We start from the raw sequence: 27,781 nt of genomic DNA, 5'->3' as shown, positions 1-27,781 counted from the left end.
AGCCGTGAGGATCCATTGCTTTCGTCGAAAGGTCAGGTGTATTGGTCCTATGAAATCCAGTCCCTAAGTGTGAAGGGGCCAAGGAGTGGAGATCGCTAGAAGCAGGTGTGGGGACTGGTGAATAAGATCCCTGTGTAATTGGCATTCCTTGCACCTCTACACGAAGTTAGTTACATCCTTGGCCAAGGTTGGCCAGTAGTATCCAATGTTAAGAATTTTCGCATGTAGCATCTTGGCTCCTTGGTGTCCTCGGCATTCCCCTCGGTGCCATTCTTCTAATATTTTCAGGGCTTTTTCATTTGATATGCATATTTGCAGTCACCTACTATAACCTCGCTTGGACAATTTCCCTTCTACCCAAAACTTGAGGGCATGTCTTCATACACGGTGGGCTTCTTGCGAATTACTTGGGAGTGCGCCATCCTGATTGTACCTAGTGTATGGGGTTGTCCAATCTTCTTCCTTAATCATTTGGACTTCTGCCATATTAGAACGTGTTTTGCAATAGGCACAAATCTTTTGCAGCACCCATGAATCCTCTATGAGCAAGGGCCAATGGATCCCTTGCCATTGTATGCGTTGATGGAGAGGCAGGTTTTCTCCGCATGTAGTGCGATGTTTATCCTCTTGGACATTAGTTATTCGCCTGGGCCCGATGCAACATAACAAAATGCCTCCCCTATCCTGATAGTATAGCTTCCCTTTCAGGACCAAATGTCTTTGATCCCCATCATCATTCCTTGGATTTGGTCAATCAACTCCTTTGGCCAGTTGTCCTTGCCTTCAATATCCTTGGTGTCATCTATAGACGACCTGCACAACCTTCCTATTTGAATGAGTGCCCCTGTTTCCCCTAGGTGAATTCTAATGGCCAGGGTGGCTAGTGCGTTCCCCACTTGACATGGATGAATTTTGTTTCCTGGCAAGATGGGACCATATCTTGAACACGAGCCCTGTAAAGTGCCATCATGGGATCCTGGACATGGAATTCCCCATCCATGTGAGATTCCATGTCCGGCTGTGGGAATTCATCGTGGAAGTCGACACAACAACGTATTTTTCCGTTTTTCTTCCGAACGGGCACTATGTTTGCCAACCAGGTGGAGAATTGGATAGGTCGAATGAACCCAACAGCGAGTAATTTCTCAACTTCCTCCTTGATCTATGCTTTTATTTCTACCGAAAAATTTCGAGGTTCTTGCTTGACCGGCGTGGCCTTTGGGTCTACCTACAACTCATGCACTACAAGCCAAGGGTCCAACCCTAGCATTTCATCGTAGGTCTAGTTGAATATGTCCATGTACTCTTTCAACAACTCAATCAACTATCTCTTCTCTTAAGTTACCAATTCGGTATTTATATTAACTGGTCTAGACATCCTATCATCTTTAGATAATTCGACAGTCCAGAGGTTCTCTTCAGCTAGTTAACTCCCCAATTGACATGAGTGGAGTTCCTTAAACATGGCCTCTTGATCCTTATGTTTTGTGTTTTTAGGGCCTCTTCCTTTGCTGTGCATGGAGGGCCCCATGCATTGTCAGATCCGATACACTATTCTCCCATTGGGGGCCCTAGTCTTGGAAACCCACCTGTAACGATTTTTGTCTTGCCTCTTCCTGGAATGACAAGGGGCAGGCAAAGCCATCAAATGTGCGCTACAAGATGCTTCACGCGCTTATTGCAAACGCCTCTTTACCCGTTGGAGTGCCATGTCCTTAGCCTTTTGGGCTCTCGTTTGTGGGCTTTGCATTCTGGATCTTGGTGCCAATAATCTTCCCACCGGGGTAACAGAGTGCTTATTACACGTTTGTGTCCCCTCAGTTCCTTTTGTTAAAAGGGAGTATAAGCCGTGTCGACCTAGTAACACATGGTAGGTTTTCTAGGTATCCACGAGGTGAAATCGGGTTTGGAAGCTTATGCTCCATATCCGGAGCATCACTGTTATGGTGCTGATGGTTGTTTCTCTAGCATTATTGAAGCCTATGAAACACGTAGCTTCTTGGGTGATACAGCATTGTGGCAATCCCAAGACCTTGAATGTTGCCAAGGGCATTATGTTCAAGGATGCCCTAGGATCTACTAGGGCTCTCTTCATCTCCTTCCCATGTGTGGTTACTGTTATGTAGAGGGATCTATTGTGGTTTGGTGGTCCTACAACATCCTTTCCAGAGAAGACCACTCTGCCATCCCGTATTTCAGCTTCATGCTTGTTTTCTTCATTATTCCTAGACCCGGTCCCCCTTTCGTGTAGTGCTTTGTACATACTCAACCGCTTCTAGTCCAACTTCCTTAACCGCCCATTCTTCAAGTTCTTGATTTTTGCCGAAGGTGTGGGTGAAAGCCTGCACATGAGGTGGACCATCATGATGAGGAAGGGGTTCTTTGTGAACCTTGGGCCACCCTTCGTCCCTGACTTCAATGTCCCCTAACTATATCTTCTTATCATAGAATTTTCTTAACACAACACTCGGGGGTGGAGTGTTTGGTGTGCTCATGATAAGCACAATACGTTGGGTGATTCCGAGTGTCATGCTCGGGCTCGACATAACCCTTGGGACGCGTTAACAAACCCTCCTCAACCCAATCTTTGACTTTTTTTTTGTGGGAGGGTATGACAGGTGCTACTTCCCCTTGATACTATTTCTCTTTTCTTCCATTGCCCTCATTGAACTTCTTGGGCGGCCGTTGCTCTATGGCGGCTATTTGATGCTCTTGTGGACCATTTTCCCTTTTCTTTTAACTTTCCCAGGGATAGGGCGGTATGCTTGGCAAATGTATGTAGGTCCATGAAATTCTCAATTTTGAGATTTTCCAAGAGGACCCTATATTCTATGACTATACCATTTAAGCACAACTGGAGTAACACTTGTTCATCTTCTCCCAACACATGTTTGAGGTCCATGCTTTTGGTATGAAACCTCTGTATAAAATCATTGACTTCTTCATCCTTCGCTCCATTCTTCCTTGGTCTACAATTGTGAATTCTTCCTTTAGTTCATAGAATCTCCTGCAGAACAGGCTCACCATGTTGTCCCACGACTGTACTGACCCCGGTCTTAGATTGCAATACCAAGTGTAGGCCTGTCCATCCAGAGATTTTCTAATCTCTCATAAAAATAAGTTTGGGTTCCCCCTTCACTGGTAAATTGTAGGAATTGCGGAGTCTTGTACTTGTGTGGGTATGTTTTATTCTTCAATTCTCTTAGATACAGTGGAAGCGTGGCATCAATACCATGAAAGGCCTTACCCCTGAGTTGCTCTATCAGAACTTGAACTTCTGCAGTTGTGACGAACTGTCATCTTGACGCCTGCCTGAGCACCAAATTTCCCCTTGGGTGCCCTTTCTCCCCCAAGCGATTGTTTTTGCAGAAATGGCCCTCCCATGTTCCCATCATCTTCTGTTTTAGACATCTTTTGGGTCACATGAATTGGAGGAACATCCGTCCTTTCTCCAATGGGAACCTTAGCAGGTCACGCGGTGAAATGTTGTGCCATTGCCGCTATCTACAGCCACATGGTAGGCGTTAGGAGTTGTTCTGTCCAAAATGCCTCAACCCTTGCTATTTCCGAAGCTGGGGATCTCATCACATTGGGATGTTGGTCGTTTGAGGTGATTTGCTAGGTACCCCTTCTTCATCTCCTACGGCCCGATCGTGTTCAAAACCTGATATTCTCATGCTATCCCTACAGTTGGCCTCTCCAATGGAGTCGCCAAAAAAATGTGGGGTTTAGATCTTACACGAACACGTGTCAAAATCTCAGAGACCGGTTAGAACATGGTCTTGTTGATGAGTCAATCAGGACCGTTTGTAGGAGGGAACTCTTGGGCTTTTGTAAACCGGGTTTTCAGAGTTTCTTGGGTTCCGAGAGAGACACCTTTGATATCCTGCCCTTCTTGTTTTTGTCGACGGCTTTTTATAGGCCTTTTGCCTCAGCCTTAGCCCTGGTAGGATCGTAGGCTACTTATTATGCCTATACCCTTAGATCCCACCTACCCCAAGGGTTGCTCTAGTGATCCTTATCCTGACAGGTCCTACCTTGGTGCTACAATGCCATCATTAATGCTTTCCCACCTACTCGTCCACTAGCTTACATGGCACCTCCCCTTCTACCATACCTTGCCTGGCCTATTGTTTCCAAGGTTCCTTGTACTTCATGATTCATTATGACGGTTTGGCTTACCCATTTCTTATTCTCGATCGCCCCCTTTCCAAGCGACACGTGGTGTACTAGGATTTTCTAGATCTTTTCACTACAACAGTGTATTACTCAGATTTGACATCAATTTGGAAGGAACTGGATCATTGTCAAAGTGTGAATTGGAAATATGATGAAGATGCAAAGGCCTACAAATCACTTGTCTCCCAACAACGAGTATTTGCTTTTCTTTTGGGGCTGAACCCTATGTATGTTAGACAGTTTTGTATGCCCTTAGCTTCAATCATTTTGATGTACTTTTGTTATTTAGTGGAAATAAATAAAGTGCATGTTTGATTCATGTTGTTTGGTTTAATTCTGTGTAAAACCCTAAAACTGGACATTTGTAGAGACTCATGTTAGTTTTAAATGTTCACAGCCGTTGGATAAGTCTGGGGAGATTTATCCTGCCAAGGCTGATACTGGTGTGCCACCAAGTGTTGGGATGGCCTGTCTCAGCCATCAGGGTAAGACCCGAGGCACATACAGCATGGGATTACTTGAATCCTTGAACCGGACCAGATTTCCAGTCTTGCCCTGGACCTTGGAGATAGATGGGCAAAACTGGAAAGTTACACCTGACCCCTAGACTCGATTATGACACTTCACTAGGTGCTGGATCAGCCTGCCTTTGATATGCCAATCAGTGAGATCCTTAGTGGGGATCAAAACCTGGGTATGTTGGGGCAGTTTGAGAATTCATCTGAGTGGGTGGTCATAGTGACAGAATCAGCCACTTTGTCGGACAAAGGGTAATGATCGGGAATGCACTCTCTCTGATGGAAACCAAACTGCCGGCAGTTGATTTCAATCGTTGGAATTTTGTTTTTGCAAAATTAATATATTTACATATATATGTACGGTTTCAAAATGTTTGCAAATGGTTTTAATTCCCGGGATCCATGTGAGAGGAGAGTGCGGCACTGTTCCTTGCAGCCGAGGGAGAGGTCCTCTCTTGTCGGGCAGTGCTTGATCATTAAGGGCTGAGAGGTTAAGTGTAAGACCATTTAGGATAATACCTGATGGGCTAATTTTGCACCTGCCCACAGTCCCTGGGTTTTTATAAGATGGCTTGGCCCAGGGACCACTTAATGTAAGTGTTGGGCCCATAGGGTTCATACGATGGACTCAAGGGGTTCATTGAGATTTTCAGTGAATTCGGCTGGGCCTTGTATTAAAGGCTGGGCCGAACCCATGTGGCTGGTGTGTAGATCAATGCTTGGGTCCCACGCCATACAAAGAAGCCCAACTGGGCAGCAGATTGGAAACTAATTAAACACTGAATACTTAATGGGCCAAAAGCCCATTTCGAAGTGGGCTGATATGATCACCCATCAATGGGGCGAATTTGAGATAGAAGTTAGCAAAAAGGATTGGGCTCTTAGCCTTATCCACTCTTAGAGACCAAATTCAAATCAGATTTGAATCTGGTAACCTCCTGATAAGATCAGGAGTAAGCTAACTCTATCTGGGAAAGGGATTAAGATTATCCTCTATCCAAATACTGATTTGGATTGGGATAACTCCTAATTAGGAGATTTCTTAATCAAGAAGAAAAGAGAGGAGATTTTCGAATGAACCAAGAGAGGGAAATCAGATTTCGATCCAAGAGGTTCTGGTAAGCAAGAAAGGTTCCTGCGAATTGAGATTAGATCTCATTCTCTCCAGAAAAGAAAACAGTTCAGCTTTTTCGTTTCTGGAAATCTCCTCCTGCCGCCGCCATCTGCATTGTTGCAAGACTTGATCTTTGCAGGAAAAGAAAGTCAAGAAACCAGTTCTTGACATCAGTCTTGCAAGAAAGACTGAAAGAATTCAGTGTTTAGTACATCCAGGGGATTCTTGTGAAGGATCCAGTGTGTAGGACGCACCCTGCTGGTTCTGTTCCATCCACAGCTGTGTCATCTTCAGCAGGGACAGATCTTGGAGCATTCTTTGGGCGTGAACACCAACTTTGGGAGATACTGCTTCTCCGGATCAGGTATAATCCTCCCATTTATCTTTTGGTACAGATCTGGTTTGATTAGGGTTCAAGTAGATCCTTGAATATTGTATTCTAAATTCAGGGAATATGATTCCCAGTTGGGAGAAGGTAGGAAATTTTTGAAATTCGCCCCACCCATTCCGCAACCTTTATGGCGTCCATTAGATGGATCCTACCATTCTTTCAGTGGTATCAGAGCCACAGGTTCGAATCTTGAACCAAAAGAAAATCAGATCTGACCCTGCGCAGATGGATAGAAGGTGTTCTTTCAAGATTTGCGCAGATTGTTTTCTTTTTTTTTTTCAAGAAACTGTTTCTTGTTAAGGGCGATTGATCTGAAATTAATTTCTATTAAATCCAAAATTTATTTGGAATTGTTCTTTATTTATTTTGATTTAATGGACTGTTCAAACCTGGAGATCGCAGTGCAGTTTTAGCGCAGATGGTCTGCGCACCCTTTTTCTTTTCTATTTATTTATTTCATTCAATTCGGTCTGTAAATAATTTTTTTTATTTTTAGACTGAATGTATAGGATTTGATCAAGAATGTAATTAATAGAAATAGGATTTCTGTTATTTTTCTTGATTAAAGAAGATGGAAGAAGATGGCGGCGCTGGAGATTTGCAGATGGAGAAATCGTTTTCTGCGATTTGCAGTTTATGAAACTGCAACCCTTGTGATTAACCTCTGTTTTGCAGGTGGTGCGAACAGTCCATAATTGTTTTGTGTTTGCTAGAAATCAAAACTATTAATTTCAGATCATTCAATAATTAATTCTTGAATTGAAAATCAGTTTTGGACCATTTCGGACTAGATTGGACCAAAACTGTTTGGACCGAATCTGGGTTTCGAAAGGGGCTGTTCTCAGTCCAATTGTCTCACACTTTTGTTCCAAATCTGATGTTCAATTACAGGGATTAATTCGGCCCACCTGTAAAGCCCAGTTTTAAAGGGTTAAAACTGCAAAAGCCCATTATTGTGAGATAAGCTGTATGGGCCGAACTGCTATCTGCGATTCAGCCCATACACCTAGTGGACATTGATCGTTAATGACTTGGTTTTTAAATGGGCCGTTGAATGGGCTTTACAGCAATTAATTGATTGGATCAATTCCTCCTTTACATGTGATGTTTGGATGTTTGATGTGCTGCGACCATGGGCCATAAGTACTTGGCCCGTGATGACTCGTTAGTGGCTCTTGCGCACACCATGGCTGAATGCACATCATTGCCATGGTGTCCCTGAAGGTCATTGGATGACCCCCTCTTTGCCTGGTGGGCCCCACAACCCTGAAAAGGGATGCGTACGGAACCCCTAGCCGATGAAGGCCCACCAGAAATCTGACTTTATGAAAGTCAGTGGGAGCCACTTTGGTTTGACCTAAATTAGAACTAGGCCGTGATTTTGTTCTCTCCAGCAAATATGAATGCAAGTGATAGGGAGATCCATATGATGGACTCTCTAAAGGCCTTCCGTCATTAGCACAATGATGGGTCCATCAGTAATGAGGAAACGCACCATAAAATTGGGCTATCCATTTGCTGTTGGATCTGTTAGAGTGTTTCATAAGATGATAGGGGCGTCATAGACCGATGTGGGAGGGGCTTCACCAGAAAATGGGAACTCTCTCACGGTACCTTGGCGTAACCTGAATATGATGGGTGTGCACTCACTGACAGAAGGGTTTACTTGAAAACGGCTCTGAACCTTGTCTGACAGAGGCCAAAGGGAAACTCATTTGATGAGTGGATATGATCCGTCACAGAAAGGTGGTGAGGTTATGTAGCTGAAACAGTTGGCTTCACGCACCCCATGTGATTTCCCACATTTCCAGAGACATTTCGTCGTCTCCGTCACTGAGATAGGAGGGAAATCTCAGAGATGAACAAATGGGAATGGAACATAGATTAAAAGCCATATCTATGTAGGTAAACATGAATCAAACTAAGGTTGTGGACTAATGATTTTGCTGTTTTATCAGAAAATGGCAAACGGTCAATTTGCAAAGCTTCTAGACGATAACAAGCTTAAGGGCCCAAACTATGCCGACTGGTACAGAAATCTTATGCTGGTCCTAACTTCTGAAAAGTTAGACAAGGTAGTGAAAAATCCTGCCCCGGAACGTCCGGGTGATAGGGCTTCTGAGGCCCGTAGGAGGGACTACCAAGATTGGGAGGATAAGAACTCCCTAGCCCGCTGCTTTGTCATTGCCTCATTAGACAACTCAATACAGAGGCAGTTCGATCAGATCGAACTTGCCAAGGACATATTGGACAGTCTAAGGACAATGTATGAGGAGCAGAACCGTTCTACTCGACAGAAGGTCCTGAAATTGTTCATGACCGCGCAGATGACCAAAGGGCAGAAAGTTCATGACCATTGTCTTCGGATGATGGGATACATCAACGAACTTGAAGCTCTTGGATCCGGGCTAGATCTTGGCACGCAAGTGGATGCCATCCTAAATTCTTTGCCCTCTTCCTTCAATGCGTTCACTATGAACTACAATATGAATAAGCTGAATGTCAGCGTCCAGGAACTCAGCAATATGTTGCAGAGGGTCGAGGATTTACTCAAGAAGGATGAGCCTGTAGTTATGCTTGCTGAACCTAACAAATCGGGCAAGAGAAAGAGAAAGGCAAAGAAGCCCCAGAAGAAGACTACCAAACCCAAGAAGCAGAAGAAGAACAAGGCATCTGATGTCTGTCACTTTTGCAAGCAGACCGGCCACTGGAAGAGGAACTGTCCTACCTACCTGGAATCTAAGAAAGGTAATATCGAAACTTGTGTCATAGAAACTAATATGTTAGTTACTTCTGTGTCCTGGTGTGTTGACTCCGGGGCTTCAACTCATGCGTGTAACTCACTGCAGGGGTTCAAAGTTAGCAGAAGGTTGAGTGAAGGTGAAGTGACACTGTTCTTGGGAACAACTGCAAGTGTTGCAGCTGCGGCAATAGGAACCGTAGAATTAGTTTTTAAAGAAGGAGTCCTTGTACTTAAAGATTGTCTTTATGTACAGAACTTGAGAAGGAATTTAATTTCTGTTTCAAAATTGTGTGCTGATGGATATACTGTTTACTTTAGTAATATGATTATTGTTAAACGGAATAATAAATTCATCGCATGCGGGGAGCTAGAGAACGGTCTCTATGTTCTGCATCCTTCTTTGGAAACTAACTTAACCGAAACTACGTCGGTCGAAAATCCCAAGAAAAGGACTCGTGATACAATAAATCCCACGTGCCTCTGGCATTACCGACTTGGCCACATCGGTGTCGACCGAATCACAAGACTGGTAAAGGATGGTCCTTTGGATTTTCTAACCGTAGAAAATCTTCCCACTTGTGAACCTTGCCTCCAAGGTAAGATGACTAAGCGGCCATTTGACGGTAAGCCTGAAAGATGTGCAGGCACACTTGACCTAATACATACTGATGTATGTGGTCCCCTGAGTGTTAGGACACGGAATCAACACGTGTATTTCATCACCTTTACAGATGATTTTTCACGATATGGTTACGTGTACCTAATGAGACATAAGTCTGAATCATTTGAAAAGTTCAAAGAGTTCAGACAGGAAGTCGAGAAACAGTTAGAGAGAGAAATTAAGGCCCTTCGATCAGATCGAGGTGGCAAGTATCTCTCTGACGAATTCAGGGACTACTTAAAGGCCAATGGGATAGTGTCACAACTAGCTCCTCCTGCTACACCTCAACTCAACGGTGTTTCAGAGAGGAGAAATAGGACCTTGTTGGACATGGTCCGGTCACTTCTCGTACGCTCAGAATTACCCACATCCTTTTGGGGATACGCATTAGAGACTGCTACCTACGTGCTGAATAGGGTTCCAACCAAATCAGTTCCGAAAACTCCATATGAGCTTTGGACCGGAAGGAAGCCAAGTGTGAGACACTTGAAGATTTGGGGTTGTCCTGCACACGTTAAAAGAACAAGTGCGGACAAGTTGGAATCTAAAACCAGCCGTTGCCTGTTTTTAGGCTACCCAAAGGATTCGGTGGGTTATCTATTCTATGACCCAAGTGAGCAGAAAGTGTTCTGCAGTCGAAACGCCCGATTCTTAGAATCCGATTACATCCTGGACACCCATCGTCAGGAAATAGTTCTTGATGAGGAGAGCTCAGGAGCAGTGGGAGATGACCCACAAGTTCCAGGTAATAACCAACCTAGAAGGTCCACCCGGGCATCCAGACCACCAGTCCGATATGGTTATGACCAGGATAGTTACCTGGTTGAAGCCTTGACTAGTGAAGAGGATCCCGTGTCTTACGCGGAAGCTATGTTAGACATAGACTCCCAGAAGTGGGTGGAGGCCATGAGAGCCGAGATGGACTCAATGGAGACCAATGGAGTCTGGACTCTAGTGGATCCGCCCTCCGGGGTAAAAGCAATTGGTTGCAAATGGATCTACAAGAGGAAGAAGGGCCCCGATGGCAGGATTGAGACCTTTAAAGCTCGTTTGGTGGCGAAAGGGTATACTCAGAAAGAAGGCATCGACTATGAGGAAACCTTTTCACCGGTGGCCATGCTTAAATCCATTAGGATCCTGCTAGCTGTAGCAGCGTACCATGATTACGAGATTTGGCAAATGGATGTCAAAACAGCGTTCCTGAATGGAGATCTTAGTGAAGATATCTACATGCAGCAGCCGCAAGGCTTCATTGCTGCTGGTCAGGAACACATGGTATGTAAACTTAATAGATCCATATATGGACTTAAGCAGGCTTCTAGGAGTTGGAACATCCGTTTTGATTCTGCAGTCAAAACGTTTGACTTTGAGCAGAATCCGGATGAGCCCTGTGTTTACAGGAAATCCAGTGGGGATAAGATCACCTTTTTAGTCTTGTATGTGGACGATATCCTACTCATTGGGAATGATGTAGGAATGTTGACTTCGGTCAAGGTATGGCTATCACAGCAGTTCTCCATGAAAGATCTTGGAGAAGCTTCATACATACTGGGTCTTCGACTCTATAGAGATAGATCGAAGCGGATAATTGGATTATCCCAGGCTGCTTACATTGACAAAATTGTCAAAAGATACAGCATGGAAAACTCCAAGAAAGGAAACGTTCCTTTCAGGCACGGAGTCACTCTCTCCAAGAAGATGTCTCCCAAGACTTCTGAGGAGATTGAGAGCATGAGAGACGTTCCCTATGCCTCAGCTGTGGGGAGCATCATGTATGCCATGTTGTGCATTCGCCCGGACATAGCTCAGGCGGTGAGTGTGGTAAGCAGATTCCAGGCAAACCCAGGACAGGAGCATTGGACTGCTGTGAAGAACATACTCAAATACCTTCGAAGGACGAAAGAGTTTTGTCTGGTATTCGATGGTAGTTCACTGCAAGTTCTAGGGTATACCGATGCCGATTTCCAGTCGGATCCAGATGATAGAAAGTCTACATCTGGGTATGTTTTCACGATAGGATCGTGTGCTGTTTGCTGGAAAAGCAGCAAACAGGGGTCCACTGCAGACTCCACAACCGAGGCCGAGTACATTGCCGCAAGTGAAGCTGCCAAGGAAGCCGTGTGTATGAAGAAATTCATACACGAATAGGGAGCGATTCCATCCAGCACATCACCCATCCCGTTGTTGTGTGACAACAATGGAGCGATCGCCCAGGCTAAAGAGCCTCGGGCCCACTCGAAGTCAAAGCACATCGAGAGGAAGTACCATGTACTGCGGGAGATCGTTGGTAGAGGGGACGTCCTAATTCAAAAGGTAGCATCAGCGGATAATGTGGCAGACCCATTGACCAAGCCACTGACACAGAAGGTGTTTGAGAAACACGTGGAAAGTATGGGACTCCGGCTTGTACCAGATTGGACCTAAGTGCAAGTGGGAGCTGTTAGACAGTTTTGTATGCCCTTAGCTTCAATCATTTTGATGTACTTTTGTTATTTAGTGGAAATAAATAAAGTGCATGTTTGATTCATGTTGTTTGGTTTAATTCTGTGTAAAACCCTAAAACTGGACATTTGTAGAGACTCATGTTAGTTTTAAATGTTCACAGCCGTTGATTAAGTCTGGGGAGATTTATCCTGCCAAGGTTGATACTGGTGTGCCACCAAGTGTTGGGATGGCCTGTCTCAGCCATCAGGGTAAGACCCGAGGCACATACAGCATGGGATTACTTGAATCCTTGAACCGGACCAGATTTCCAGTCTTGCCCTGGACCTTGGAGATAGATGGGCAAAATTGGAAAGTTACACCTGACCCCTAGACTCGATTATGACACTTCACTAGGTGCTGGATCAGCCTGCCTTTGATATGCCAATCAGTGAGATCCTTAGTGGGGATCAAAACCTGGGTATGTTGGGGCAGTTTGAGAATTCATCTGAGTGGGTGGTCATAGTGACAGAATCAGCCACTTTGTCGGACAAAGGGTAATGATCGGGAATGCACTCTCTCTGATGGAAACCAAACTGCCGGCAGTTGATTTCAATCGTTGGAATTTTGTTTTTGCAAAATTAATATATTTACATATATATGTACGGTTTCAAAATGTTTGCAAATGGTTTTAATTCCCGGGATCCATGTGAGAGGAGAGTGCGGCACTGTTCCTTGCAGCCGAGGGAGAGGTCCTCTCTTGTCGGGCAGTGCTTGATCATTAAGGGCTGAGAGGTTAAGTGTAAGACCATTTAGGATAATACCTGATGGGCTAATTTTGCACCTGCCCACAGTCCCTGGGTTTTTATAAGATGGCTTGGCCCAGGGACCACTTAATGTAAGTGTTGGGCCCATAGGGTTCATACGATGGACTCAAGGGGTTCATTGAGATTTTCAGTGAATTCGGCTGGGCCTTGTATTAAAGGCTGGGCCGAACCCATGTGGCTGGTGTGTAGATCAATGCTTGGGTCCCACGCCATACAAAGAAGCCCAACTGGGCAGCAGATTGGAAACTAATTAAACACTGAATACTTAATGGGCCAAAAGCCCATTTCGAAGTGGGCTGATATGATCACCCATCAATGGGGCGAATTTGAGATAGAAGTTAGCAAAAAGGATTGGGCTCTTAGCCTTATCCACTCTTAGAGACCAAATTCAAATCAGATTTGAATCTGGTAACCTCCTGATAAGATCAGGAGTAAGCTAACTCTATCTGGGAAAGGGATTAAGATTATCCTCTATCCAAATACTGATTTGGATTGGGATAACTCCTAATTAGGAGATTTCTTAATCAAGAAGAAAAGAGAGGAGATTTTCGAATGAACCAAGAGAGGGAAATCAGATTTCGATCCAAGAGGTTCTGGTAAGCAAGAAAGGTTCCTGCGAATTGAGATTAGATCTCATTCTCTCCAGAAAAGAAAACAGTTCAGCTTTTTCGTTTCTGGAAATCTCCTCCTGCCGCCGCCATCTGCATTGTTGCAAGACTTGATCTTTGCAGGAAAAGAAAGTCAAGAAACCAGTTCTTGACATCAGTCTTGCAAGAAAGACTGAAAGAATTCAGTGTTTAGTACATCCAGGGGATTCTTGTGAAGGATCCAGTGTGTAGGACGCACCCTGCTGGTTCTGTTCCATCCACAGCTGTGTCATCTTCAGCAGGGACAGATCTTGGAGCATTCTTTGGGCGTGAACACCAACTTTGGGAGATACTGCTTCTCCGGATCAGGTATAATCCTCCCATTTATCTTTTGGTACAGATCTGGTTTGATTAGGGTTCAAGTAGATCCTTGAATATTGTATTCTAAATTCAGGGAATATGATTCCCAGTTGGGAGAAGGTAGGAAATTTTTGAAATTCGCCCCACCCATTCCGCAACCTTTATGGCGTCCATTAGATGGATCCTACCATTCTTTCAATGTATGAGTCTATTAGGGTACACTTCTTGGGAGGGACTTACCTTTAGCCTAGGAGGTTTATGCCTTAGTTTAGTCTAAAGAGAATAGAAGAAGTGTGATGAATTATACAGAGGGGGAGCCAATTGCATTGGCAATCTAGGGAGGTATTAATGCAAATGGTAGAAGTTATTTTAAGAAGGGTGGTATGCAGAAAAGAGTGGATGACAAAGACAAACTTTGGTACACCCACTGTCAGAAGTCTAGGCACACTAGAGACACATTTGGGAACTCCATGGGAAGCCTAAGTGGGCTCAGGAATTAAGTAAGAAATCAGCATCTAATCAGAGTAAGAAGCCAGTTTAGTAGGCTCCGAAGAAATTTAACTCAACAACTATGGCATCTCATGAGACTAATTCCATGATACCTCAGGAGCGGCCCCCTGGTTCTGATCCCATGGAAGAGATTATCAATTCTTTTCGTGATCATTTGGAATTGTATTGTAGGACACTTCGCTAGATGGATTCTGGCTCTACTCCTACATCCTTTGCGTCTACATTAGGTAACTCTACCACTACCTTCCATGTGTCATCTCATACATTTGATTCCCCTTGGATAATTAACACTGGAGCTTCAAATCACATGACTGGTAAGTCAAATTTATTTCAGACATATAACCTCCTATCTGGGAGAGATAAGGTGAGACTAGCCGATGGGTCATTCTCTACCATAGCCGGTTAAGGAACCATCTCCCTTCATCTCGGTCTTACCCTCTCTAATGTGTTACATGTTCTAGAATTGCCTATCAGCTTACTTTTCATTAATAGTATCAATCACTCTTTGAATTGTTTAGTAACTTTCTTCCCTTCATGTGTGTTTCAGGATTTGACCTCATGGAGGACGATTAGTAAAGGAAGCATGGTGGATGGTCTCTACGTGTTGGAGAACAAAGCCAATCTTGTGTAGAGGTGTAAATCGAGTCGGGCTGCTTGCGGCCCGACACGACGGTTAACGGGCCGTGCCAGGCCCGGCATGGAGGTCCTTGCCATGCTGGGCCGGGGGTTCAAGGCCCATGGGCTGGTACAGCATGACACGACAACAAGTGCCGTGCCGCTCGCGACCCGCGTGCCAGCACGACCTAGCCCGCAGCACGACACGAAGAACGGCCCGCTAGGCCCGTAACAGGCCGCACTCGGCCTGCCTGGGAATATAGCCATTGGGCCCCCCTCCCAAAGGGGCCCAATGACTAGTTTCAGCTTTTGGGGTGGGTTTACAAAAATACCCCCCTCAACAGCTATAAACAACCATTATTAGGGGGGTATTTCTGTATTTTGCTTATGGGGGGTTGAAAAAATGAGATAAATGCCCCCAATAGCTATATAACAACTAGTTTAGGGGGGCATTTTGGGTAAAGTTGTAAGTAACTTTACAATGACCAAAATACCCCTCCCAACAACTAAATAACAGATAGTTTTTTGGGTATTTGGGGCAATTGAATTATGTTTAATTCCTATAAATAGCCCTATCCTCCACCATTCTCATCACACCAATTCAACAATTCTCTTAATTCTCTTTCTCATACTCATACATTCTCAATTATCTGCAATCTGAGAAATTCTGATTAGCTGATTGTCTGATTCTGCATTCTCCAATTCTCAAGTCTCAACTTTATCGAAGTTTCGACTTTCAACAAGAAGAAGGCTTGCTCAACCTGCGTATCACAATTCGGGAGGCTTGGACGTTGAAAGGCTTCAACCGTTGAAATCAAGTTGGGATTTTGAACCGGCAATCTGGGAAAATCGAATTAGATTAATTTTTATCTTTTTAGAATTAAAAAAATGGCTGGCCCTTCTCAAAATCAATTCCTCAACATGTTCACCATGGATGACATTCAATCGCATCACGATAGTATTAGTGTTAACACTGATGCTGATGCGTTTGATGTCGATGGAAGTGGAACTTTCACCCCCGGTAGTAGTGATACTAGGGGAAAAAGGAGGGCTTCTAGGCTGAGTAGCTCGGTTTGAAAAGTTTTCAAAGTAGAGGATATTGAGGGGAAGGGGAAAAGGGTCGTTTGCCAAAAATGTAGGAAAGACTTTAGTTATTGTAGCAAGGGTGCTACGGGTCATTTGAGCAGACATCAGCTCACACATGAGCGAGAGGAAGATGAAGGGAGAGAAACAACCCAAACACAGATTGGGAGGGGGACTAGTTTTGGTACTTTTAGATATTCACAAGAAAAAACGAGACAAGAGCTTGCTAAGTATATTGTACATGCAGAACAACCATTTATGTTAGCTGAATATCCAAAGCTAGAAAAATGGTTGCGTAGTTTTGTAAACCCACAATATAAAAAAGTTTCTAGGAATACTATAAGAACTGATGTTTTAAAAATTTTTTATTCATATAAACAAAATTTAATTTCTTCGTTAGCAAATTTTAATTCTAAAGTTGCAATTACTTCAGATGTTTGGACATCCAAATTTAATATTAGTTATATTTGTGTTGCCGGCCATTTCATTGATGAAAATTGGCTTTTGAATAAAAGAATTTTAAGTTTTACTAGGCTTGAATGGCCATATAGTGGCCCAGCTATTGCTGCAAGTATTTTAAATACTTTGCATGCTTATGGTTAGTTTTGATAAAGTAGCAATAATGATTCTGCAATAAATATTTTAAAATCTCAATTAAAACCATGCTTAAATGGTAAATTATTTCATATTAGATGTGCATGTCACATCTTAAATTTATGTATTCAGGATGTCTTGAATATTATTTCAAATCATATTTCAAAACTTAGAAATTGTATTATATATATATATATATATATATATATATATATATAAAGTTCAATGGCAAGAAAACAAGAATTTAAATATTTATGCCAAAAATATGGTTTAAAATATAAACACTTTATATTAGATGTAAAGCATAGGTGGAATTCTACCTATGCTATGTTAGAAAGTTGTATATCTCATAAACAAATTCTTTCTGATTTTTATAATTTAAAAATGCCTAATGATATGATATTTGAGGAAGATTGGGAAATGACAATCTGTATAAGAGATTTTTTAAAACATTTTTATGATGCAACAAATGAATTATCTTGAATTTATTATCCAACTAGTTGTAATTTACTGTATCAATTAATGGTAATTAGTGATTGTTTTGCCAAATATAGAAATAGTCCACAATTTCAATGTACTGTTGAAATTATGGAAAATAAATTTAAAAATTATTGGGAGAACATTTCTCCCCTTTATTGTTTAACTACAAAATTAGACCCTAGGATTAGGAAAGATGGTTTAGATATTTTACTTGAAACATATTATGAAAATATGAATATTGATATAGGAAATAAAAAAGAAGAAATTAATAATTTATTATTTGAAATGTACAATTTGTATGAATCTGAAGTTGTAGGAAATATTCCTACTACTTGTTCATCTTCTTCTTCTTCTCCTTCTGACTTTGAGCCCAGTAGTAGAAGAGAAAAGCTTTTTTATTTAATAAGTAAAAGGCAAAAATCTGCTAGTTCTACAACAAGTTCATTTACTGAACTTAATTTTTATTTGCAAGTAAATTTTTCTAATTTAGGTGAAGTATCAAATAATTTTGATATTTTAGCCTGGTGGAGTGAACACTCAAAAAATTATCCGGTTCTCGCCGCCATGGCACATTATCTACTAACCCCAGAGTCTTGTTTTAGTGCAGATACCAGGGTGTTGGATGACAAAAGAAGCTGCATGAACGATGAGAGCATAGAGATGTGCATCTGTTTCAAGGATTGGCTAGATGCAAAAGATAGATTACAAGACAAGTGAGGGCATGATACAAAACCGGACATTTCACCCAAAGCAGATGATGAAAGTCATGAATGATGATTCATGAATTTGATTACTTGTAGAATTTTTCATTTTTTCAAATTATTGTAAAAAGTTTTAAATTTATTTAATTTATTTGATATATTTTTTTAATTTTTTAACAATGTAATTTTGTATTTTCAATTTGAACCATATTGTATTTTTTATATTTTATTAATTTATTCCATTTTTATATTTCACTCATCCAAGTATGCAATGATCCAATCGTTGTATTTGTAATTCACTAATTTGTTCTATTCAAATTTAAATGAAATAAAATTCCTATTTTTCTTCCAATTTGTTATTCCATCATTCTTATTTCAATTTGGTTAAGTATTTTTTTTCATTTATGTGTTAAATAACTTAAATTTCTCATTTCTTAATTTTTTAAATAGTTCCTAATTCCCAAAGTTCATAGGAAAGTTAAGTATTTTAGTTTTACAATTTTACTTAGAAAAGAAATCAAAATTTTCAAAAAAAATAAAAAATAAAGAAAAAATAGTGCAGCCCGGTTCGTTCTAGGCCCAAGGCCTGCCCTGTGGCCCAGCCCGGCACGGTCCAAGCCCATGGCACGGCCTGCAGCCCGGCCTGACCCAAGTCCGCGTGTCAGCACGGCACGGCGTGGGCCCGCTTGGGCCTGGGCCGTGGGCCATGCCGGGCCAACCCCCAAAATTTTCACCGGGGAGGACGGCAGGGCCCGTGGCGGCACAACCCACTTTACACCTCTAGTCTTGTGGCTACAGAGTCTTTGAGTTCGTCTTGTGAGAGCAACACCTACTTATGGCATAGTTGTCTTGGTCATCTTTCTTTTGAGTCATTAAACCTTATTTAAGTCTTTGTAAATTAAAGAGTTATAGTGTTTGACATGTTCATTGAGTAAACATTGACATGTTATATTTGGCTATGAAAGATGTGAAGTTCTAGAGACTTATAGGGAGACTCTTACATTTGTCTATGACCAGACTTAAGATTGCCTATGCAGTGGGTGTCCTTAGTTGGTTCTTGTATAGTCCTAAGATTTCCCACTTTGAAGCTGCAAAAAGGATCCTTAGATACCTCAAGAGGTTCCCAGGGGCCAGTTTGTTGTTCTAGAAATATGGGCATTTAAAATTGAAGTGTATAAAAATGCTGATTGGGTAGGAGCAGTCAATGACAAAAAGTCTACCAGTGAGTACTGTACCTTTGTGGGACAAAACTTAGTTACTTCGAGAAGTAAGAAACAAAGTGTGGTGGCTAGGCCTAGTGCTGAAGCAGAATACAAAGCTATGTCTCATGGAGTTGCTGAAATCATGTGGATAAAGAAACTATTAGTTGAATTGGGCTTTACAGTTAACAGCCCCATGTCACTCTATTGTGGCAATAAAGTTGCTATCTAGTCCTCCATGATAGGCCAAAACATATTGAAGCGGACAAGCATTTTTATTAGGGTAAAACTTGTGAGTGGAGAAGTATGCACTCCCTATGTCAGCTCAAAAGAACAAAGTGCAGATATTTTCACCAAGGATTTTCATCCTGTGTGGCACAACGATTTGTGTGACAAGTTCGGCATGATTGACATCTATGTCCCAACTTGAGGGGTAGTGTTGAAATAGCTTAGTTTATTCTAGTTATTTTGTTCAGTTTATTTTCTCTTGTTCTGTTTAGAATAACTTAGTTTTTTATTCTGTTTATGTACTGTAACTGCCGCAGAAGCATGAGAGTCTTTACCCAAACACTTTCTCTTTTCTTCTCCCTTCTCTCTTCTCTTCATCCTTCTCTCTTTTCTTCTTCTTCCTTATTTATTTTGTATTTTTCTGCTAATAAAGGACACTCCATCTATTTTAGGAGGGTCCATGACTCCATGTAAGACTAGACTGCTCCAAAAACTAAGAGAAATATATTTGGATGGAAGGGGAGAGAGAGGGAGCTGGGGATTGGAGCTATTGTTTTGACTGCCCAAATCAAATGATACATATTCAATGTTTCTGTCTGCTTAGTTTCAATCTCCCATTCTTCCTCTTCCTACATCCTTAAGCTCTTGATCTTGCAATTAGAAATATGGTGCCCTAGACTTTGGTACACTCAACTTCTGTACTTCTCAGTCCATTTTTTATTTCTAGGTGATCACCTTACAAACTACACAGGCATCATATTAATAATAAATGCCCAGATACGGAATGGGCATGGACATGGACACAATTATAGAAAATGTGGATACACTTTCCATATCCTAAAATCTTGGACATGGATACAGGTTTAGGTATCCCATGTAACATGCTTATTTCATGTGTTTATAAGTAGTTTTTGAAGATAAGTGTCATTTCTTAAAACTTATGTCATGTTAAATTTAAATAAATTTCTAACATGTGCAGATCTTTTCTAGTTTAATTAGTTAAAGCATACCATTTTACATATTTTAAAAGTGTTAATTCTCTAAGAGTACACCTAGGCATGTACTGTGATATGTCCCGAAAATTTGACACGCAGTTCACAGACTTACAGCAGCACTCACACACTCGAACATCAACAAAAGAGACTAGTATTCATTCAGCAGAAAACATTAACAGTTGGTCGGTTCTTCGAGACACCACCGGCTCTCCCAAACACTCACAATATTCTTTACTCAAAGAAAAACATACCACCCCCTATCCCCCAAAGCCCCTTCTTATACTCTTCTGATAGCATAACTGACTCCCTCTATAAATGCCCAGCTGGCCTAGTTATAAATGCCCAAAAACTCTTCTTTTTTCATAACTGACATAGCTATAAATGCCCCGAGACTCTCCTTATTCCCTCCAGCTATAATTGCCCTCGTGTGATTAATTGTTCAATTATTTCCCCCCCTTAGCTGATTGTTGACCTTTCCTCTTCCTGGCATACGTTAGGTTAATTGGGGCCTATCATACTGGTATCTGGATATTGTAGATCCACACTTGGAAAATCCACCCCTCCCAAAAAGAACCCAAATTAATGCCTTGTCCTTTAGTTGGCACCTTGACAACTATGTATCAGAGACATTTTTCCACCTTGGGTATATTTAACATTTTGGATCAGGTATCATAGATTTAGGGGCTATTGCTTGATACAATGGTAAATCTCAGGCTGAAAAATGTAGGAACAAGGATTCAAGTCTGAAAGTGCTAACTTTATTTCCAGATGTTAAGTCCATAACCATTCTACCCCTCCTAAGACCCTGGATAGATGGGACCAAGATTGGGTAATAGTGACCGCCTTAATGTAGAATGCAATTTATAATTTATGATACCTAAGGTCCATTACCTAGTGATAGGCTCAGTTATTTGGGGTCTTGGAAGGGTCATTGAAGTGGTGACCCTTTTCTGGTTAGTGGAACTTTTTTTGAAAAGATAATTTGGAAGGGTATACAAGAAAACCTTTTCTTGTCCTCTTGTAATTAGTGATAAAGTTAGGTATAGAAGCATTGGAGCAGAGTTCCATATTACAAAAGGATACATGTATTTTTCAAAAAAACTATATGGAAAATTTCAGTGTCAGAAATTCTTGAAGTATATGCTATGCATTAACTTGAGTTCTGTTTTTACATTTGTTCTGCAGTATGATGCATTCTTTAAGCAACACAATTTGAGTATGAGAAGCTTTGTGCTTTCTGTATCAAGACGTGTAAATGTTAGTTACATATCATCACCAGAAGTAGCTTTTCTCAAGAGTATTACAACACAATTTAAGCGGAGCACAACAAAACTGGTCTTCCGCTTTCTAAGGGCTGACGATATTGAACCTACAACAAACCAGACCTATGGCTCAATATTGAAAAATCTTACATTTGTCAAGACATTTGCCTCTGCAATCCTTATCCCAAAGAATTACATATGGCCTGTAAGGACTGACCTATATCTGCAACCCCATACCTCTGTTGTGTTGAATGCTCATGGGGAAGGACTTGAGGTCTTTGCATCAGATTTTGCCAATGATGGGCTTATTAGCTACAATTACAGCTATGATCCAGTGAAGGAATATCTTTCATTCATTGACAATGGTAAATTTTCTGTTGATGGCATCTTGTCAGACTTCCCTGTAACTGCATCAGAAGCCATAGGTAAGATTTTGCCTAGTCACACTTTTCTAGTAATACTTCTTAAAATATGCATCCGGTAGAAAAATTAATGTTGGGTATTTGCAACTATATAAATGCAATGGACTCAACACTAGATTCTATGTAATTTGCTTCATCCGATGTTTCTATTATGATCTGAGATATGAGAAAGTTAGATCCCACTCTACTTGTTGCCACAATAAATGATTCCTGGATTGCAACAAACAAATTTAGATGAAGTTAAATGTGCAAATGGTATCCAACATGTAACAAGCAAACAAAGAAAGAAAGAGGGACAAGGGAAAAGAGAAGACAAATAGAAGGAAACGGAGGACAGAATAGAATAGACTCTCCCCCTGGCACCTGGATCTATTTATATATTTCTTAAAACAATGCCAAAGGTAGTTCTGCTCCTCAAAGTATGGGATAACAATATTAAAATAGTGACAGGTTTGTTACATTGTCTTATTTAACATAAAGTACAAGAAAAAGACTCTAATACCCCTGATTACGTTTCTTAACACTATACTTGTGACTACATCACGTAGACTGTTCCATACATTATGCCTTTGAATTTTGATTACTGATAAATGTAATTTATCCATATGTTACTGCCACATCCTGAAATTCCATATTTTAGCCATTGGAGTTCTTTACCATTGCTAGAATGTTTGTTGACTATGTTGAAATCCATTAATGAGATATGTAGAGGCTCATTGTAAGATTACATATGCTAACAACTATCATTTATTTCTTGGTAGATTCATTTTAAGGGGTTGTTTGGTTTGAAGGGATCATTTTGTTTTCATGCCGTTTTAAAAATAGAAAGAAGGAAAATATGTTCACTAGCTATGTTTTCTGGCTCTAGAACCATAAATTAATGTTACCTCTTTTAAAAACTCCCTTGTTTTTGATAACTATAAAAAGTAGTTTTCACAAATAGGACCATGGTCCAGAAGATGCTGATGTGGTATCAATTATTGTTCAAGACTGGGAAGCCCCAATTGCTACCATATTTGTAAAAGAGTCTCTTTATTTAAAAAAATAACTCTTTAAAAATTAAGTGCACAGCCTATTCTTCTCAAAAAAACACCACTAATCATGAACCTTTATGCCAAAGACCATCTTAATTTCCATGGCATCATTGTGATGCTTTGTCAAGCTAGTAAATGTGCATTTGTTATTATTATTGTTATTATTATTTCAGTTTCTTATCAAAACCCATTTAACAAAGATAAGTAATCGAAGCATGGTTTATTGATGGATTTGTTGCCTTTCAACCTAAAGGCCTAGCTTCAAATCTTCAGACTTGTAGTTTATATCAATGTTTTCAATTTGTAGTTGAATTGGACAATCATATTGATATTGACTTGTCAGCCTGGCAAATTTCTAAGCATGTTTCAACTCAAATCACTTTGTTGCAATTTGCAAAAAGAAAAAAAAAATATTGGCTTAGTAAACAATCAGCTGATCTTATTGGTTAAACCAATGATCTTTTTGATTGGGCAACATGTCATGGATAAGGCATTAGTTTTCTTTTTATATATTTTAGCCATTTCCATCATTATTAACAATTATTCTCATTTTTTACACATTTTTGCTTAATATGATGACTATAGAATATTAAAGGCATGCTCAAATTTCTATAAGCTTTATAATATTTTCTATTTTTATTTTTATTATTTAATTTATGACATCATAATCTGACTTGTTTGACTAAGAGGGAAATGCAGTTCTAATCAATTTTTAGAACACTAGTTTTTTTATCTTGTAGTCAAATCAATTGGTTGTATTAGTTGACCTATCACTTGGCTAAGATTTTGGATCAATTTACCACCAAGTTACTTGCTAGTAAAAAAACACTGACTTAGATAACAACATGGTGACCTAGCTAATTAAACCAATGAACTGTTTGACATGGTAAAGGGGTTATGGGTTAGACATTAATTCTATTTTTTTTCTTAATTTTTGTATTCCATTTACATCAATAATAAAACCAATTTTTATTTATCACCTTTTGTTTTTAGTATGATGAATATATATACATATATATATATATATAATATTAGAGATATGGCCATACTTTTCTACAAAATTTCTTTATCTTTTACATCTTATTGTGTTTCTACCTATTTAAAATTTTATTATTTATTTGGACATCATGGCTAACCCATTTGGCCTAGATAGTTGAACTACTTACCCACCATATCAATGGAAAAATTGTTTTGCTTTTAAGTTGATTTTAAATTTTGTATTCATTTTCATCATTTGTAAAAACATATCTTATTCTTTATACTTTTGTTTAACACGATGAATATATAACACTCGATATGTGCTCAATTTTTTTTCTATAAAAATTATGTATTTTGTCATATTTTATGTTTCTATATATTTTTCAAATACTTATTTTTTAATTATGACATCACAGGTTAACCTATTTGATCTTTTAGGTTGACCATTGACCTACCACCTAGATAGGATAATAGTTTCATCTTTCGATCAGTTTTAAATTTTGTCTAGTTTAAAATTTTAATATTTAATTATAGTCGTCGAGTGTAGGAAGAAGAAGAGTTATGGGAGAGAATAGGTGTTACTGTTCACACCCTTGATATTTCATTATATACTAAGTCAAAAAATTACAGTCATGTCCCTATAAGGGCGGCCAAAATAAAAATAACAAGGAAGGACACAACAATACCCCTAAGACAAATGCACATTCTCAACACTCCCCCTCAAGTTGAGCATAGATATCTATCATGCCCAGCTTGCTCAAGTTTCTATCAAGTTTTGGCTTGTTGAGACCCTTAGTGAGGCAATTAGCAAGTCGGTTCTCTAACCTAACAAAAAGCATACATATTTCTCCATTAGCCATCTTTTATCTAATGAAGTGTCTGCCAACTTCAATATGCTTTATGCGATCATATTGAATAGGGTTATGAGCAACATTTATGGCAGCTTGATATCACAGTGTAGCATCATTGGGGTTTTAGCTTGGATCCCAATCTCTGATAACAAAGACTTCAACCATAACAACTTTGATACACCATGAGCCATAGTTCCTGTCGACAACTTGCATATGTGAAGTTCTAGGACTGTGCATATATCAACTTACTATGCTAACAACATAGGATATATCAGGTCGAGTCAGGCATAGGTAAAGAAGCCGACCAACAACCCTTCGGTAGACACCCTTGTTTGGAAGAATATTTCCAACATCAACACTCAGTTTATGATTGGGGTCAATAGGAGTTTCAACTGGCTTACACCCCAAATTCCCAACCTCATGAAGGAGATCAAGGACATGCTTCCTTTGTGAAATGAATATCCCTTCCTTTGACCTTGCCATTTCAAATTCAAAAGCAAGGAATGACTTTAGTTGGTTTATCCCAGAGTGATCATCTCCAGTGACAACAATATCATCCACATACACTATTGACAAGGTGAGTAGGCCATTAACTCTTCTTATAAACAAAGTATGGTCTGCTTGTGATTGTGTAAACTCAATTCTGAGAATATCTCTAGGGGACTGTTTAGGCCCATAAAGAGATTTTCTTAAACGACAAACCTTCCCCTCACTATTAGGTAAGATTACCCTTTACCTCCACCTGAAGATCTCCATTTAGGAAGGCATTCTTCACATCCATCTGATATAGAGTCAATGAATAATGAGCAACAAGACATGATAACTCGAAGAGAGTTCATGTTGGCTACAAGAGCAAATGTCTCTTAATAGTCAATCCCATATGTTTGGATGTATCCTTTTGCCACCAACCTAGCTTTGTATTTTTCAATTGATCCATCAGCTCGATGTTTAATGGTATACACCCACTTGCAGCCCACTGGGACTTTGCCTTCAAGAAGAGGAACAAGCTCCCAGGTGTGGTTTTTTAAGAGAGCTTCTATCTCTTGGTTCATAGCATCCTTCCACTGAGGTGACTGCACTGCATCTAAAACATTATGAGGAGTAGAAACAGAGGAGATAGCAGTAACATAGGCATGATATGAAAGAGCATCATAAGAAACGTAGTTAGTGATGGGGTAGGCAGTGCATTTCCTTTTTCCTTTTCTAATTGCAATGGAAAGGTCAAGGTCATATTGTGACACATCAGGCTAAATAACAGTAGGAGAAGGAAGTTCAAGGTTGCTTTCAGGGTTACCTAGAACCAGGTGATTAGATTGTTGTGGACATTCAGCCTCAGGAGTATCCTTCCTTTTGTGCCTTATAAACAACTATTGCTATGATTGCTGGAGAGGAACAGGGGGAGGAGGAGGAGCATGAACACTGTTACGACAAGGGGAAGACGAACTAGGAATGTCCATAGAGGTAGGAATAGGGAAACAAAAAGGAGTCTGATCTTCACAAACACTCTCCCCCTAAAGAGAAGGATGAGTGGACTGAAAATATGGAGTAGACTCAAGGGATGTAGCATCCTTAGATACATATCTTTGGCCAGTATGGGGATCAAAGCACTTGTACCCCTTTTGGACTGGAGAGTAGCCCAAAAATATGCATTTGATAGATTTAGGGTCAAGTTTCAGGCGAGAAGGACTCGTGTCATGAACAAAGAAACTACAACCAAAACCTCTGAGAGGTAGGCTGAAAATGAGATCCTTAGGAAACAAAAGTTGATGAGGGTATTGAAGAGAAAGGGATCGTGAAGGAAGTCTATTAGTGAGATACACTATTGCTTCAACTGCACCTCCCCAGAATCGAGTTGGTACATTCATCTGGAAGAGAAGGCCTCTTGCCACCTCAACAACATGTTTATTTTTTCTTTCTGCTACACCATTCTTTTGTAGAGTATAAAAACATGAGCTTTGATGAATTGGTCCCTTTCCTTCAAGAAATAATCACAGATGCTTTTCAAAATACTCCTTAGCATTGTCAGACCTCATTATCTTGATGTGCCTTTCAAATTGTGTTTTCACCATCTTGAAGAAGTTTTGAACAATGGAAGGGACCCCATCTCTACTCTTCATCAGGTAAAGCCAAATGTATCTAGAGTAATCATCAATGAACAATATAAAATATTTATAGTCACCCATACTTGGAAGAGAGTATGGGCCCCAAACATCAATCTGTATCAAGTTGAAAGCAACATCTCTCCTTCTATTACTTGTAGGATATGTAGTTCTACATTGTTTTGAGAGATGACAAACTTTACATTGCATATCCAAACTCATAAGTTTGGAAACAAAAATTTAATGGACTTAAAAGACACATGACCGAGGCGACAATGCCACAACTTCAAAAGACTCAAATTTTCATCTTGACATGACTCAGTCTAGCATAGTAATCCTTGCTCAAAGAGTTGACCAAAATGGTAAACTCCATTAGATTCATGTCCAGTTCCAATTGTCCTTCCCGTTCTCAGGTCCTACAAAACACAATGAGAAGGGAAAAAGTTCACTGAATAGTTATGGGGTTTGGTAAGAGTGCTAACAGAAAAAAGATTCTTGTACAATTGGGGAACATGAAGGACAGAGCTCAGGGAAAGATCACGAGTAAGATTAACCTCCTCCAGACCAAAGATTGGGGTCTGTGATCCATCAACTACAATGATTTTTCCTTCCCCTACAGCCAACTTATAAGAGGTGAAGTGGGAAGCACCAGTCATATGTGCACTAGCTCTAGAGTCCACAATCCAGGAGCTAGTAGGAGAAGATTGAAAAGTAAGTGCAGTACCTGTTTTTGCAAAAGCACTAGAAGGATTACTGGAACTAGTAGAGGCAAAGGTCCCAGACTTCTCAAGTTGAGTGAATAGAATCTTGAGCTTCCCCATCACATTAGAAGAATCATGTGTGAGAGCCTATACATTAGGAGGGTAATCAGCTCCAACAGTAGCAAGTTGAGCATTACACTTCTTTGTAGTTTTAAACTTGTTAGGCTT

At 40.4% G+C, this 27,781-nt stretch overlaps 1 protein-coding gene across 1 annotated transcript in view; it reads left to right on the top strand.

The window, feature by feature from the left end:
* The window catches only part of LOC104594180 (glycerophosphodiester phosphodiesterase GDPDL3), a 105,534-nt gene that overhangs the window by 44,059 nt on the left and 33,694 nt on the right, over window positions 1–27,781 (top strand). Inside the window, exon 4 of the mRNA XM_010254362.2 lies at window positions 21,392–21,893. Coding sequence (XP_010252664.1) covers window positions 21,392–21,893 — 502 coding nt within the window. The remainder of the gene's footprint in view (window positions 1–21,391; window positions 21,894–27,781) is intronic.

This window comes from Nelumbo nucifera, chromosome 1, assembly GCF_055504915.1.
Source record: "Nelumbo nucifera cultivar China Antique chromosome 1, China Antique-T2T, whole genome shotgun sequence".
NCBI lineage: Eukaryota > Viridiplantae > Streptophyta > Magnoliopsida > Proteales > Nelumbonaceae > Nelumbo > Nelumbo nucifera.
The sequence above is the reverse complement of the archived record's forward strand: the minus strand, read 5'-3'. Positions and strand labels throughout refer to the sequence as shown.